The sequence below is a fragment of the Callorhinus ursinus genome, unplaced genomic scaffold (genome assembly GCF_003265705.2).
Source record: "Callorhinus ursinus isolate GAN/ISIS: 27379988/994484 unplaced genomic scaffold, GSC_fseal_2.0 scaffold51, whole genome shotgun sequence".
Lineage (NCBI taxonomy): Eukaryota > Metazoa > Chordata > Mammalia > Carnivora > Otariidae > Callorhinus > Callorhinus ursinus.
Window position 1 is genome coordinate 4,439,426 of NW_027397113.1, and position 15,490 is coordinate 4,454,915.

At 64.1% G+C, this 15,490-nt stretch overlaps 2 protein-coding genes across 15 annotated transcripts in view; one reads left to right on the forward strand and one right to left on the reverse strand.

The window, feature by feature from the left end:
* The window catches only part of PC (pyruvate carboxylase), a 96,897-nt gene that overhangs the window by 79,356 nt on the left and 2,051 nt on the right, over positions 1-15,490 (forward strand). For all 13 annotated transcript variants that reach the window (XM_025878522.2, XM_073883406.1, XM_073883407.1 and 10 more), the window contains 8 exons: positions 441-603; positions 2,612-2,794; positions 12,724-12,868; positions 13,225-13,314; positions 13,404-13,625; positions 14,094-14,250; positions 14,748-14,988; positions 15,104-15,353. In XM_025878522.2, coding sequence (XP_025734307.1) covers positions 441-603; positions 2,612-2,794; positions 12,724-12,868; positions 13,225-13,314; positions 13,404-13,625; positions 14,094-14,250; positions 14,748-14,988; positions 15,104-15,353 — 1,451 coding nt within the window. The remainder of the gene's footprint in view (positions 1-440; positions 604-2,611; positions 2,795-12,723; positions 12,869-13,224; positions 13,315-13,403; positions 13,626-14,093; positions 14,251-14,747; positions 14,989-15,103; positions 15,354-15,490) is intronic.
* Positions 5,787-10,154, reverse strand: LRFN4 (leucine rich repeat and fibronectin type III domain containing 4). 2 transcript variants are annotated; one of them, XM_073883415.1, is made up of 3 exons: positions 9,475-10,154; positions 7,187-8,545; positions 5,787-6,630 (listed from the first exon to the last, which is right to left on the reverse strand). In XM_073883415.1, exons 2-3 carry the CDS (start codon positions 8,533-8,535, stop codon positions 6,069-6,071), a joined length of 1,911 nt encoding a protein of 636 aa, XP_073739516.1. In that variant the 5' UTR covers positions 8,536-8,545; positions 9,475-10,154; the 3' UTR covers positions 5,787-6,068. The 2 variants fall into 2 exon arrangements, with proteins under 2 accessions (XP_073739516.1, XP_025734312.1); XM_025878527.2 differs by having other exon boundaries at positions 9,044-10,154.

Here is a 15,490-nt window from a genome sequence, read left to right on the forward strand (position 1 = left end):
ACCCTCCCAGCGGCTGGTGGTTCCCATTTCAGCAAGCCCCACGGTCACAACCCCGCTCTCTTGCAGACCGCCCCCTGCCTCTGTCGGGGTGTAATGCGTACTGCTCTCCGCACTGTCTGAGGCTTCAAGTCCGGCTTGATCAAGGGAGGGTTTGGGGGAGGCAGGAGGACAGAAACCCTAGGAAGAAAGTAGGGCAGAGTATGGGGAGGGGCCATTTGGTGGCGGGTACCAGAGCAGGTAGATGCAAATATTTCAGTTGGCCCCTCTCCGGCTGCCACCTCCTTATTCAGACTGCCTGGAGTTCCTGACCCAAGTGGGCACCAGGCAGGGGCTGCTGGTCTGGTGGGAGGGAGCAGGTGAAGAGTCGGCAGGCAGGGGTGGGGACCACCCTCCTCATCCATCCCCTGCCTCACGTTCCACTCCTCCCTGCCCCCCTGCAGTGTGGACTTGGTCCATGCCCAGATTCACGTGGCCGAGGGCCGGAGCCTGCCTGACCTGGGCCTGCGGCAGGAGAACATCCGTATCAATGGCTGTGCCATTCAGTGCCGGGTCACCACGGAGGACCCTGCGCGCAGCTTCCAGCCGGACACTGGCCGCATCGAGGTATGTCAGCCTTCCCACGGAACACGCACTGATCTCATGGGCGGGGAGACCCTCCTGTGGGCCCAGCAGGGCGAGGGAACCCTCGCTTGGGATGGCTGAGGGTATGTAGGAGCCGCACTCTGTCCAAGAGTAAGGAGAGAACATTCCAGGGGGAGACTGCCATGAGCACAGATTAAGAAACCAGGGAGTGAATCGTGCAGAACAGGGAGCGGACCAGCTGGGTGGAGCCAAATATAGGGTCCCCAGAAACGAAGCCCAGGCCCTCGACTTTGGCTTCTTATGAGAGCCCAAGGACAGAGCAGTGGCCTCTGTCCTGCCTTCGGTCTGAGGGTGTGTGGTTGGCAAGGCAGGACCCAGGAGTTGCTGCAAAGGACCGGGGCCCAGATGTCCCAGTGGAGAAGACAGGCTGAGCGAGGGGCCCATTAAGGATCAATGCCACAGTCATGTGGCAGGGAGAAGGCGGAGGGCAGGGAGGAGGCCGGCTCGGGGCCGCCAGGGGCTGGGTGGGCAGACGTGGAGGTGGGTCCTGCCATGCCTCTGCCCCCGGGAGTGTGTCCTGCTCCCCCTCTCTTTTCTCAGCACAGACAGCCCTCCCCCGCCCCTCCCCGCCCCTCCTCACTCCCAGCCTCTGGGCCTGCTTGGGGCAGGCGCCCTCTGAACCGCTGGGGTGCCTGTCCCCTGGCCCCCGAGCTCACGCTGGCTCAGAATACTTCTGGAACCTTCAGCAGCACTGCTACCAGCTCCGCTGCTTTACTGCTTCCCCATCTGGTCTGAGCCTCCGAGGAAGCAGGACGTGTGCGGGAGCTCAGGTTCTGGCCCAGGGAGAGGACCAGGATGATTTGGAGACAGATACTGGGCTTCTGAGAAACAAGTGATGTGGGGAGGGAAAGGGAGGATCTGCATTCTGAAAGTTGCAGAGCTGGGAGGCTTGAGGGAGAGAGCTGCCACTGGAATTCCATTTCTGGAACAATCCAAGTCCATAGGTGGGGGCCAGCCTGAAGGCTGGAGTGCTGTCCAGCGGGGGCCCCTGACTTCTCCGCCCTCAGTGGGGAAGGGGCAGCCCTGTGACGCGCCACTACCTTCTTCCACCTCCACTTCCAAGGCCTGCCTCCTCTGAGCCTGGTTTACCACAGAATATTTTTAGCTGACAGTTCCTGCTCACAGCTGAGTGTTCACCCTTAAATATTTTATTAAGTTCCTTTTTATCGAACACAGGCCTGTGTCCCTTAGAAGCGGAAACATGGCGCGGCGGGTGTCCCAAGCCCCCTGGGCTGTCGCTCCCACTCCCCGTCCTCCTCCCCCGAGCCTCACAGGGGCCCCCTGGCCCAGCTGCAGGCTCTCCCTGCTGGGACTCAGCCCGGGCCCCATCATGGACGTTCATGTGTGTACCCGTTACCCCAGACACCGTGAACCTCTGTCCCCGCAGGACCCTGTCTCCGTCCAGCTGCTACTTGCAACCCCTGCCCGCCCCCATGAGTCTGCCTCCGGGACCCAGGTCCTTCTGGGCCCTGCTTCCCTCTCTGGGCATGCGCCTCATGTCCGGCCCTTCTCCCCGCTCTCAGTATCTTATCTCCTCTGCCTCCTCTCCTTCTCCCTCCCATTCTCCCCTTGTGGAAGGAATGGAAGGTGGGGGTGGGGGGAGACACTGAGGCCTTCGCCATCCCTTCACCGTGGGTGTTAAACTGCCCAGGGCCGCTCTCCGTGCTCTGCGGAGCTCTGGGCCTGCAGCCCTGGGGCCGGCCGGGAAGGTCCTGTCCTGGACCCCCTCTTGCCCCCTCCCCTGCCAGCTCTTCTCGGGGGAAGGAAGCAGTGACCGTGTGGCAGCCAGAGAAGGCAGGATGCCCCTGGCCTCGCTGGCGGAAATGAGGTGGAACTTCCCTAGCAGACTTGGTGCCCTTGTGCGCGCCCCGGCGCGCCCTGCCACGTCCCCACGCATCCAGCCGGGCCCAGGGGCGCATCTGGACTCCTCCTCCCGGCCCAGGTCCCGACTGCACGCCTCTGCCCGCAGGTGTTCCGGAGCGGAGAGGGCATGGGCATCCGCCTGGATAACGCGTCTGCCTTCCAAGGGGCTGTTATATCCCCACACTATGACTCCCTGCTTGTCAAAGTCATCGCCCACGGCAAAGACCACCCTACGGCTGCCACCAAGATGAGCAGAGCCCTTGCCGAGTTCCGAGTCCGAGGTGTAAAGGTGAGAGGCTGTCGGCCCTGCCTGCCTCCAGGCGCTCTCGGGCCTGCCCCAGTCCTGTCCCTTGGCCTCTCTGCCTCTGCTGGAGCCTGGCCCCTCAGCCGCCCTGGGAGTGGGCCTGGGCTCCTCAGTGCTCGGGGGGCGGGGCTCGGCCAGAGCCAGGAGTCTTGCTCCGGGGAGCCCCACGCTCCTTCTTGTCCTTCTTAGGTGAGATCACCTGGAGTCTGTGTTCGATCCACATATTACAGGCCTCCCTTCTGGAAGTTCTGATCCCACAGGTTGAGGTGCGGGCCCTAGAGCCTGTGCTTGGAACAAGCTCTCCGGGTAGTTCTGAACCCCAGGAAAACCCTGGGTGAGAGAGCACAAGCCTGTGTGGACAAGGTCACTTTGCATAAAATGAGCCCCCTGTCTGCCCTCACTGCCCTCATCCCCTGGCCTGGCACATAATGACATCATGCTGGGTGCCTTTGGGACCGCCGGGAAGGGAGGCTGCAGCTGGAGGCCTGAGCCAGGGCAGAGGGAGGCACGGGGCCCAGCTGCTGGGCAGGCACCTGAAATGCTCGATGGCCTCTTGGTTCCCCGTGTGTGTAGCTAGAGACGAAACCACAGCCACGTGCTGTCTTGTCCTACATACCCGTGGGCATCCCCAGGGCAGATGCTGCAGGCAGCCGCCCAGCAACACAGGAAGAGCAGGGAGGAGGGCGCTGCCCTTCGTGGGCCATGCTGCCCGGCCCTACCGTGCGGTGGCTGCTGGGCAGGCCCGTGCCTCATCCTATCCTGGGAGTGTCCAAAGGATGGAGCCCAAGGCAGGGGATGCCCTCCCTGGCCTGCCGTGCATGCTGTGCGCTGGGGCCCTGGCTGATGGCCCCTTCGTGTCACTTCCTCCTGGCTGCCTCCGGGCCTCCCTGGGGTCCGGGCTCGGTCGGTGGGCTCAGGGCCTGCAGTCAGCACTGTCCTCTCGCCCGCCAGCGCGGCTCTGTGATGCGTCCTGGCAGGGGCCCTGAGGGGGTGCAGAAGCCTTTCAAAAAAGCACTTGGGAGAGAAAGAGGGAGGAAGGAAACTTGTGGGGCCGGTGCTGGGTCAGCCGTCTCCCCTCAGGCCCTTGGCCCACCTCCGAGGGGATGGTGTTCCTGGGGTGTCGGGGTCTCTGTGCTCTCCCATGGGAAGCCTCAGGGCTCCTGGCCTGGGGGCTGTTTCCTGCACACATACAGAGATGTGTTGTGACGTCCTGTATTCAACCTGCTGCTCTCTGAGGGGCCTTGGTGTTCCCAACACGGTGTCCTAGGGGAGCTTTTGGGGCCGGGTGGCCGGCATGCACTGTGACCCTAGTGTGGAGCCCGACTGCCCCACCCTTCACCCGCCTGCCCTTGTTGCTCTGTCATCCTTACCAGTGCCCTGCCCCCCGCTGGCCCCTGTACTTGTGACCCCCCGGGCCACCGGACCTTCCACCTGTCCCCCAGCCCGGCAGGCTCATGAGGACCCCCTGCCTTAGATCCCTGAGGGCGGAGAAGGGGCCACGGGGCCCACAAGGAGGAAGGTGGGAAGGCCAGCTGCGGGGCACGTGTTTCTGGTTCCGTGGGGCATCAAAGTCCTCCCCAGACGTGCACCCTGATGAGGCCGCTGGCTCCTGCCACATCTAGAGCTTCCCGCACCTGGCACCTGGCAGCTCCTTGCTCCTTCTCGTCTCCCCTCAGCCCTGTGCCACCTCTGCCTTCTCCCCACAGCCCCTTGGAGGGTTCATCCTCTCCTGCTATTCTGTTGAGGACCTTGTTTCATTTATTTAAACCAGGATCTCTCTTGGGCCACATCCAGGTATGTGTTCTGCGGCTGGGAGGGCAGGCGCACGTGTGTGTCAACACTGTGCAAACCCACCAGTGTGTGAGCTTGGCCAGCACATGTGTATGCGCACACACCTATTGTGCAGTTCTCCCCGAGCTGCCCGTTAGAGCCACGGCGGGCCTCACACATACACGCCATGCGCCCCTTGGCACAGGTACGGTGGCCGCCACAGTCTGGGCACTATCACGGGCCAGTGTCCGCCCTCCGCAGTGCGGCCCAGGCACCTGCATGTTCTTAAAGTGTCGGGGGAGGGGGGTGGCTGCCAAGCGCCGTGGAGAGCCACACGTCTGCAAGCATTTGTGTCTGGAGCATCATTCCTCCCAGCTGACGCTTGGGAGCTGTGGTTGTTCAGAGGCTGGCCGAGGCTGTGCCCGGGGCCAGAGGCTGGCAGGGATCTTGGGTCGAGAGGAGGCAGAGCAGGGCACTGGCCCTGCGGATGTGGGCACCCCCCTCTTGCCCTGGTGTTTGCCCCTCCAGTGTCCAGCAAGGGTTTGACTCAGCCTTTCCAGACAAGCCCAGAGCAAAGCCATGGGGTGGGGGGTGGGGGGGAATCCGTGGAGCAGCTGGGAGCTCAGGGCCTCTAGCACTGACGAACCTTCCAGAAGGTCTTGGGCTGATAGCAGGGCAGTGGGATTCCAAGCCTTTTCCAATCCTTCTGGGATAACATTTTACAAATCCAGAAGATGCCCTGGGAGATGGTGAATGAGGTTGTACCCAATGGAAGCCATGAGAACTTTCCTACTGAGTTAAGAGTGTTGCCAGCCAAGGTCCGTTCACCCTGAAAGGCTGTGCCATGGTCCCCTTGCCCGTTGCCACTCTGTGCACCCTGGCGTCCATGCCTCCACGAGGATGTCACATCTTGTCCACATCCTGCCAGGAAGGGCTGTTCTCTGCACTTACAGATGCAGGCATAGGGCCCAGAGGGCTCAGGCACAGCCTATCCCCTTCTCGAGGGGCTGCTCCGGCTCACCTGGGACAGGAAGCACCAGTCCCAAGCACCTGGCTGTTAGATGAGGCTGAGGGCACCCCGGGCTGTTTGGGCCACCGCTGTGGGGCTGACAGCCCCAGGCCTGACCCTGTCCTGTCTGTGTGCCTCTGCTGGCCCACGTTCCCCTCCGCTCTCAGGGAGCCTAGCAGGATAAGTCAAGGCTAGCACTGAGGTGTACCCAACAATTTTATTATAAAGAAAAACAAGATTCCCGCTTGGTGGCAGCAGCCTCTGCCTCGGTGGCTGTGAGCACCTGTTGGGGGAACGCGGGTCTGGAGGCCAGAACCAGGGAAAGGGCCCCCTGTCCTGCCAGGTACAAAGGGGGCCTGAGGTACCAAGGGTAAAATCAGGAGGGGCTCCCAGGCAGTGCTGACCCACCGGGCCCCACAGCTGCCCTCCCCATGCCCTCTGCCCCTTCCCCGGCCCGCCCCGGGCTGACTCCCTTCCCCATCACACCACACTCTCCTCCAGTTGCTCCGTGCTGCCCCCAACCCCCCGGCACCCTGCCCCGAGCAGCCCCCCATGCACAGAGTGGCTCCTCCGGGCCCAGGCCCCTCCAAGGCGCCTGGCATAGCCGTAGCACCCGCCGGCGTCTCCCAGGTCCAGGGAGCAGCTGCGTTGCGGCCGAGGTGGTGGGCTCCTCGGCGGGTGGGCCTTGGGTGTGGGGCTGGGGCCTCCATTGGTCTGGGATTGGACGTGGCTGAGCTTGAGGGGGAGGCGGCCATTCCCGGCCCCCCGGCCCCGAACCAGCAAGGCCACAGTGAAGACCAGTAAGGCAGCCACCAGCACGCCCCCCACGGCCACGGTCAGGGTCCCGCCCAGCACGTGGGCCTGCAGGGCGTGGCACAGGGGTGCAGCCGGTAGCGTGGAGAAGTGGGCACAGCCCAGCAGCCTGGTAGCTGTGAGGTCGGAAGGCCCAGCGGCGGGTGACAGGGCCAGCAGGCAGAGGTCATAGTCGGCACCAGGGACTAGGTGCTTCAGCAGGAAGTGGTGGCTGGAGGCCGGGACAATCCTGCGGGCAGGGGTGGGTGGTCAGAGCCTAGCTCCAGGCTCTGACCCCAGCCCCCACCCCTTCACTGCCCACCCCCCACCCGTGCCGCATGCTCCCCAGGTCCCAGCTCAGAACACTCCCCGCCCGCAGGGCCACTTGGGCCTCGTTTGTTGACTCAAGAAGGCAGAGAAGCCAAGACAGGCATGCATGTGTGCAGCTGGGGACAGAGCACGGGGACAGACGGGCGTGTGTGTGTGTGTGTGTGTGTGTGGACGCACAAGCCCAGGGCAAGCCAGGGAGGCGGTGTAGAGTCACGTGGCCAGAGCCAGAAAGAAGGCGTCCGCGTGGCCCAGGCTTGTACGCTTCCGCACAGAGACCCCAACACCGGCTAGCCTGAACCGAGAGAGCTCCTGGGCCACTCCCCACCTCTCCCTGGGGCCTGCCCCTCCCCTCCCCCTGCAGGCAGCTCAGAAGCTGAGGAGGGGTGTGTGGAAGTGGAGTGCGGGAGGGGTGGAGAGGGGCCCAGAGGGCAGTTGGGAGCGAGGCTGGGGCTGTGGGCTGCAGAGTGCCTCCTCACCGGTAGATGAGGGTCTCGTCCTCGCTGCTGTTATACTGGATTTGGAACATCCACACGGGGTCTGCTGGCCGCCCCGGCCCCCAGCTCACCAGCCCTGAGGTTGCGGTCACCTCCGTCACCTGCACAGCTGGCTCAGACTCTAGTGTCCCCTCGCCCTCGGCAGCAGTGCGGGCCGAGGCAGCAATGTCCGAGGGCCCTGGGCGGCCCCCCTCCGCGCTGCCATTCCCGCCATGGGGCAGGGCCAGCACCCGGAGCTCCACTCGGGCAGTGGCCTCCCCAGCAGGGTTGGTGGCAATGCAGGTATAGCCCCCTGCGTCCCCAGAGCCTGTCACCCCGATCTCCAGGGTCCCGTTGGGGAAAGCCCGGGCTCGGGAGGAGTTGCCAACCAGCCGGTCATCGGGGCCAACCCAGTGCATGGTGGGCACGGGGTCGCCGAGCGCCCGGCAGCGCAGCGTAGCCCGCTGGCCCTCCAGCACCCAGAGGCGCTGCGTGTGGCGCGCAATGAGGGGTGGCTCGCAGGAGAACTCGCCCTCAGGCACGGCCCAGAAGTAGCGGCCGGCCAGGCCCGGCGGGGAGGCGCACGTCTCCAGGTCGTCGGGCCGCGCCAGCCGCCGTAGCCACAGGAGCTCACAGTTGCAGTGCAGGGGATTCCCGCTGAAGCTCAGCACCAGGGGGGCGGGCGAGGCCTCCGCGTCGCGCCCCCGGGAAAACAGCGGGTCGGGGGCCAGCGTGGCCAGGCGGTTGGAGGTGAGGTCGAGGCGGGAGAGCTGGCTGAGCTGGGCGAAGGCGCCCGGGGGCAGTGCGTCGATGAGGTTGTGATCCAGGTTGAGGGTGTGGAGGGCGGGCATGGCGCCGATGCCAGCCCAGGGCACCTGCCGCAGGTTGTTGTAGGACAAGTCCAGGTCCTCCAGGCTGTCCAGGAAGTCGTCGAAGGCCCCAGGCGAGATGCGGCCCAGCTGGTTGCCACTGAGGATGAGGTGCTGCAGGTTGACCGGGCCCCGGAGGCTGCCGGCGCCTAGCTCAACCAGCCTGTTGCCATCCAGGTGCAGGGAGCGCAGGCTCTCCAGGTCCCCAAAAGCACGGGCCCCGATGCGGGTTATGGCATTGCGGGACAGCGTCAGGTCCACCAGCCCCGTCATGTTTCGGAAGTCTGGCGGCCCCAGGGCCTGGATGAAGTTGTCAGCCAGCCGCAACTCCACAGTGCGCCGGTCCACGTTGGGCGGCACAAACAGCAGGCCTCGGTGGGCACAGAGGGTGCTGAGCGACTCGGACAGGTTCTGGCAGACACAGGGCAGTGGGCAGGCGGCCGCTCCACTGGCCAGCAGCAGCAGCAGGACTGGGGGGGCCATGGTGAGCGCCCTGTAGGGAAGGGCCAGAGCCCAGGCACAGGTGGGGCGGGTGCAGGTGCCCACTGTGCCTGCGACCCAGTCCCAAGGGCCAGTTTCCAGAGCCTGGCCTGGGGGCGGGGGGGGGGGGGGGGGTGGTGGTGGTGGTGGTGGTGAAGGGGGGTGGGTCAGGGTCAGAGGCCCCAGGGGCCCCCCACCCAGGGCTGAAAGAAGGCTGGGGCCTGCAGGGCCAGGCCCCCCAGAGTAAAGGTCACATTTCCCAAGCCAGTAGGGGGGTCCTGGCTCTGGGGACAAGGTGCAGCATGAAGCAGGAAGCGGAGGTGGGCACTAGAGCAGGGAGGGTCCCGGAACTTCCTTTCTCTGGCGTCTCCAGGAACCGCCAGCCCCCTCCCTCCGCGCCATCCCCTCCCCCGCCAGGGAAGGCGCCCTCACCGCCCCCCCACAGGCCCCTCCCGTGGCCCGTCGCCCCTCCCTGGCCAGCCACCGCTGCTGTGCCCCGCGGCCCCCTCACCTGGTGTCTGTAGCTCAGGGGGCGCGGGCCGGCCTCCCTGTGGGCCTGGCCAGCCCCCGCCGACTCCAGGCGGCTCTCCCGCGGGGGCGAGGCCAGGAGCTGACCGGCCGCCCGCCGCGCGCCCCCCTGCCCATGGCGCTCGGGCCCGCGGCCCCGGCTCACTCGGTTCCCGGCACCTTTTCCCCGCGGCTCGCGGCGGCGGCGGCAGCGACAGGCAGGCGGGTGCGCGCCGGCGAGCACGCGCTCCGCGGACACGCACGTGGAGGGCGGACAGGGAGGGGCGCACGGGGATCCACCCGGGCCGGCTGGCTCCCGAGGTCACGGGGACACGCGGCCACCGCAGCGCCCACGGGTGGCTCCCGGTCACGCCCGAAGCCCGGGCCGGCGCGGGCCCGCCGCGCAGTCCCCCGGCGCTGCCGCAGCGCACTCACCCTGGCACAGGCGCGCGCACCCCCGGCCACCCTGGCGCCCCGGCATCCTGCACCGCACGGGCGCCCGCCGCCGCTGCGCGAACCGTCACTCTGCAGACAGCCAGACAAAGCGCCAGCTCGCGGGCCCCTTCACCATCTCCCAGAGACGGGAGCCTTTGTCACATGTCGCTGGCACCCTCCCCAGCACACCCACACATGCCCACACACCCACACGTCCCCGCACCCACAGGCAGGGCCGGGCGCAAACCCGCACTGTTGTTGGGACCCTCACAGACACACGCTGAAGGTCATAACCGTTCTGCATCACCGAGTCACGTGGAGGGTCCCCAACAGGCACGGGGCCTGGGGTGGGGGTGGAAGTGAGGGGCTGGGGCGAAGCCCCCGGCAGGCCGGCTGCGGGGTGGGGCGGAGAGGGCTCGGCCTCCGGGCTGGCGCCGTGCCCCTCCCTCCCCCCCCTTCCCGGGCTCCCTGCCCCGCCCGGCGCGCTCGGGAGCCAACCGGTCTCCGCCTCCGGCCCGATTGGTCCTGCGCCGCGCCGTTTCCCGGCAGGCCGGCGGTGGCACGCTGTTTGAAGCTGTGCGTCAGTGGTCCTCGCCGCGCCGGCAGCCCCTCCCTCCACCTTCTGCCGCTGTCGGGCCGTTGTCCTGGGAGAGCGGCCCAGGGTGCCCTCGTCTGGGCTGAGAAAGGGCTCCCGGCGGGGGTGCGGTGCGGGGAAGAGTTTCCGGCTTCCCCCCTCCGAGTGCCGGGGCTTGGGTGTGAGCGCTCAGTGCTCGGAACCAGGTAGCGCGCTCCTGGTTCTTCGGGAAACAAGGGGAGTCGCCACTTCCTCCAGGTATCTCCTAGTTGTCAGGCTACCTGGACACCCCCCCACCCTCGTCCCTTTCCCTTCCCTGCAGACATGATTCCTCGGGGCTGGGTGGGCCAGGACCCCTGGGAAACGGAATTCTGATTCTGCCTGGTACAGCAGGTTGATCTTAGGCAAGTTATTTAACCGTTGAAACACTTGACTTATCTTGGCCAAGGGGTATTAATTACACTTAGTCACGTGCCTCATGGGGCTGAGAGGAGAGATGTAGCCTGTGAGGGGCGCAGCCACCTGGCAGCTGGAAGTCATTCCTAACTGTTGCCACTCCCAGGGCCTCAGCTGTTGCATTTGTAAAATGAAGGCACTGGATTCTAGCCCAGGTCAACTCTGATGCTCAGAAGCATGGGATATCTCTGTCCCTCTCTTCACCTTCAAGAATGTTTTCATTCACTCCAAACAAACCAGTCTACTAGCATCCATCACAAGCCGCTCTGTGCTGAGAGTTGGGGTACATCAAGAACCAGATGGGCCTGGTTCCTAATCCCCCACCGGGCTCACATATTACATAGGGAAGACCGATTTCCCACAAAATCACAAAGGGGGAGGGGCCTACAAATGGGAAATGTAAGGTGGAACAGGGGAGGCCTCTGAGAATCCCTCTTACCCCTGTGTGGTTCTAGGTTCTTTAGATGGCTTAAATTGGTTTTATCTTCTCAAAAGCCATGCCTTGGCCCAGTTGAAATGTCCCTTTAGGAGGGGCAGGGACTAGTCTCAGGGACAGGTAGGTGAATCTGTCACACCAGAGAGGTATGAGGCAGCATTGGCTGGGTCCCACTCTGCAGTGACTGTGGGGGAGGCACCTTTTGCATCTGGACTTCCAGGTGATGGGAGCGCGGGGTGGGGGGCAGGGGCACAGGTAGAATTTCTCAGAGCGGCGGCAGGGCCCAGCAGCATGAGTCCCTACTGAAGTTGCCAACAGCGGTCATGAGTGGGTGACACGGGATGCCTTATCTGAAGTGACAGCCATGTGTCACAGGCACATGCACATGCACGCTCGAATTCCACCCACGGGGACTGGCAGTCATGGGACATCGCTCCATGCTGCCTTCCAGGCTCCCTTGTGGCCTCTAGATGGGACTTGGCCGACTCCAGCTTCATGCTGTCTCCCCACAGTTCAATGAGCAGAAATGACCCTTGTGCACAAAGCAGGTGGACACAGATACGTCAGACAGCACCCCTGACCCCAGAACGCTCCCAGGGCTCCCAGGCGTAGGAAGAATGCAGACAAGCAAAAGCTGAGGCCTAGGGAGGCGCTTTCCAACAGCTGATCCCACAGAAGCCTACTCAAAAGGGGGGAGGGCCCAGCTCTTGTGAGGGTGGGAGGTACAGACAAAGGCCTTCCAGTTCAGACTTCGAGGAAGCGCCCACCAGGCCAGCGCAGAGGTGTGGCTGCACGAGAGCACAAAGAAGTCTGGTGTGGCTGGAGGGGGCTGTGACTTGGAAGCCTGGCAGAAGGCATGGCCTAGAGACAAGGGGTCGTAGAGTCTAGAGATGGCCATGGTAGAACCATCTGGCTTGACCGGTGACACAGGAGTGGGTACTGGGGGTGATGGAGCGTAGGTTTGTGTAACCGGGTGGGCAGTGAGGCCCCGAGCAGAGGGCAGAGGAGGACTGGGTGAGGGAAGCGGACTTTGGACTTGATGAGCTTGTGTGAGGGCCACACAAGGAGAGGTGCCCAGGAGGCATTTCCACTTTAGGGTCTTGGCTCTGGAGCCGGCTGCCCAGGATGGGGCCACCCAGGGGGAATGTGCTGAGTGAGGAGAAGAGGCCCAGTGACAGCTCTGAGAACTCCATCCTGCAGGGGTGAGAGGAGCCCCCAGTGGGGATGGGGAGGAGGAGAGCAGGAGGCTCTGGAAGCCCAGGGCAACAATGCCCAGGTGGGAGCTGTTAGCAAGTGCAGGGTGGGAGAGGGCCCGCGGGAGTTAGCCACCAGGATGGAGCTCAGTGAGGATACCAAAGTGTGGTTCTTGGGGGCAGAGGGTTGCAGGGAAGGGGGTCGCCGAAGGTAGGGACATTTGTCAAGAAGCATGGCTGCTTTGTGTCATGGTGCCGTGGGAAGGGCCTGACCCATTTTCTGGGCTGTGTGGAGGGGAGGTACTTAATTTCCAGATCCCTGAGGAAGGAGGAGGTGATTTGGCACAGGCTCTGGGGTGAGCAAAAGGGGAGGAAGTGGGCTCAGCCCCTGAACAACTTAGGGGACTCTGCCAGAATAGGGGGTTGGTGAGGAGATGGGGAACTGTCATCCCACAGGGAGGCCTCAGACCTCAGCCTAGTATCCTGGGGAACGTGGGGGGAGCTGTGCTGGCCCAGGGTGGCACCCTCAGCCTCTTCTTTCCCCAGCCGTGCTACATGGTGACACCCTCCCACCCACCTCTGTCCTGCAGACCAACATCCCCTTCCTGCAGAATGTGCTCAACAACCAGCAGTTCCTGGCAGGCACCGTGGACACCCAGTTCATCGACGAGAACCCGGACCTATTCCAGCTGCGGCCTGCACAGAACCGGGCTCAGAAGCTGCTGCACTACCTTGGTCCGGCCCCGAGACGGCCCTTCTCTCCCCTCCCAGATGCCTTGCTCCTGGGCCCCTGCCTAGAAGAGCTTCCTAGCACCCACTGTCCTTGCTCTCGTTTTGGTCCGACACCCTCCTCCTTTGCTTCACCCTCCCACCTTGCCCACCTTCCTTGCTCCTGATCTTAGAGATGTCCCCTTTTCTGTCCATGCGGCCCTCAGTAGATCCCCACTGCCTGGACCCAGGAGGCCCTGGCTTTGGAGAGGACTGGGGATCCTGGAGGAAGCCCTCATCCCCAGGCCCATCCACTGTCACTTCTGCCCTCAACTCGGACTGTCCCTAGCCCTTCCTGATCCCGCTACCCACTCTCTCCCTAGGTCATGTCATGGTGAACGGCCCAACCACCCCAATCCCCGTCAAGGCCAGCCCCAGCCCCACGGACCCTGTTGTCCCTGCGGTGCCCATAGGTAGGTGGGATTCATTGTGCCAACTCGGGGAGACAAAGAGGAGGCTCTGCTGCCTGAAGGATGGGTACTAATGCCCAGGTCTGCCCTAGGCCCACCCCCGGCCGGTTTCAGAGACATCCTGCTGCGGGAGGGGCCCAAGGGCTTTGCCCGAGCTGTGCGGAACCACCCGGGGCTGCTGCTGATGGACACGACCTTCAGGGATGCCCACCAGTCACTGCTGGCCACTCGTGTGCGAACCCACGATCTCAAAAAGATTGCTCCCTATGTTGCCCACAACTTGAGCAAGCTCTTCAGCATAGAGAACTGGGGAGGTAGGCTGGAGGGGGGCTGGAACGTGGGACAGCTCCTGGAAGGAATTGGGTATCCAGTGTGGCCCAGCCACCGGCCACTCCAGAGGCTAGAGATGTTAACAGCGAGGAAACCAGCGAGAAGTGAACAAGGCCTGGTGTTCATTAGTTCAGCAGTGACTGGGGCCCACTCTGGGCACGCCTCACAGAGCTGGGACCCTGGTAGCCTAAGGTCAGGGAGGAGTGACCAGTCTGTTCGTTACGGCACAGAGAATTGGTGGCAGGACTGTGAAAGGGGGCACAGAGGACACTGATCCTGAGCTACCCTGAGAGCAGCAAAGGGAAAAGTCTGCAAGGGCTGGGGCAGGGACGTGAGGGACCTGACGACGCGCGGGATGGGGTGAGGGCTGGAGGCTCAGGCTGCAGAGCTGCGGGTGTGGTGGAGGCCCGGGGGAGTGAGGGGCTGACCCGGGCCTCTTGGTCCCTGTGCAGGAGCCACATTTGATGTTGCCATGCGCTTCCTGTATGAGTGCCCCTGGCGGCGGCTGCAGGAACTCCGGGAGCTCATCCCCAACATCCCATTCCAGATGCTGCTGCGGGGGGCCAATGCTGTGGGCTACACCAACTACCCCGACAACGTGGTCTTCAAGTGAGCCTGGGGTCGGTCGGGGGGCGGGGTGCAGACACTGTAGGTGCCGGGCCCCACTGCAATGGCCTGCACGCCCCGAGGAGGGCTTGACACCGAGCCTCATAGCTGTCCCCAGCAAGGGCTGCCATCTGGCAGTTTCATGGAGTGAGAGTTACAGCTGGAGAACTGGGAGGACTTCTAACTCATGGGGGCAGTGGAAGCCTCAGGGCTCCTTCGCTCGGTGCGCTTTCTCCCTCAGGCTGTCACTCTTGCAAAGAATCTCCAGCTGATTCTTCTGACCTGGGCAGACTGAGCTGCACGGTACAGATCGACTAGGGCAGGACAGCTCTGCTGGAGGCCAGATGCCTCTGGGGTGACCCTGCCAGGCCCACACTGGGGTGCCCCCCCCCACACACACACTGGCTCTGTGGATGCCACTCCCCCTGCCAGGCCAGGGCCAGAGTGGGAGCGGGGGGGAGTGAGATGGGATTGACCCTTGGGCTCTCCTACCCACTCAGGTTCTGTGAGGTGGCCAAGGAGAACGGCATGGATGTCTTCCGGGTCTTTGACTCCCTCAACTACATGCCCAATCTGCTACTGGGCATGGAGGCCGCGGGCAACGCTGGCGGTGTGGTGGAGGCCGCCATCTCCTACACCGGTGATGTGGCTGACCCCAGCCGCACCAAATACTCCCTGCAGTACTACATGGGCTTAGCCGAAGAGCTGGTGCGGGCTGGCACCCACATCCTGTGCATCAAGGTGCCTGGACCCCTGCACCCCACCCCAGGATTCCCCCAGCCCCTTACCCATCACCCCCACAATATGTCCCCCTCATCATGCCCCCTCCTCACCGCCTCTCTCCTTCTTGCCCCAGGACATGGCAGGGCTGCTAAAGCCGATGGCCTGCACCATGCTGGTCAGCTCCCTCAGGGACCGATTCCCCGACCTCCCACTGCACATCCACACCCATGACACATCAGGGGCAGGTGTGGCAGCTATGTTGGCCTGTGCCCAGGCTGGGGCCGACGTGGTAGATGTGGCAGCTGATTCCATGTCCGGGATGACTTCACAGCCCAGCATGGGGGCCCTGGTGGCCTGCGCCCGAGGGACTCCCCTAGACACAGGTAGGAACAGCGGGAGTCCACGGCCACTCCCCTCACGGGTGTGGTCCTCAGTAGTCCTAGTGGAGTCTGGCCTTTGCTAGAATCCAGATGTTTCCTGACCTTGCCTTCCTCACCCACATCTGAGATGGGGCCTGCGC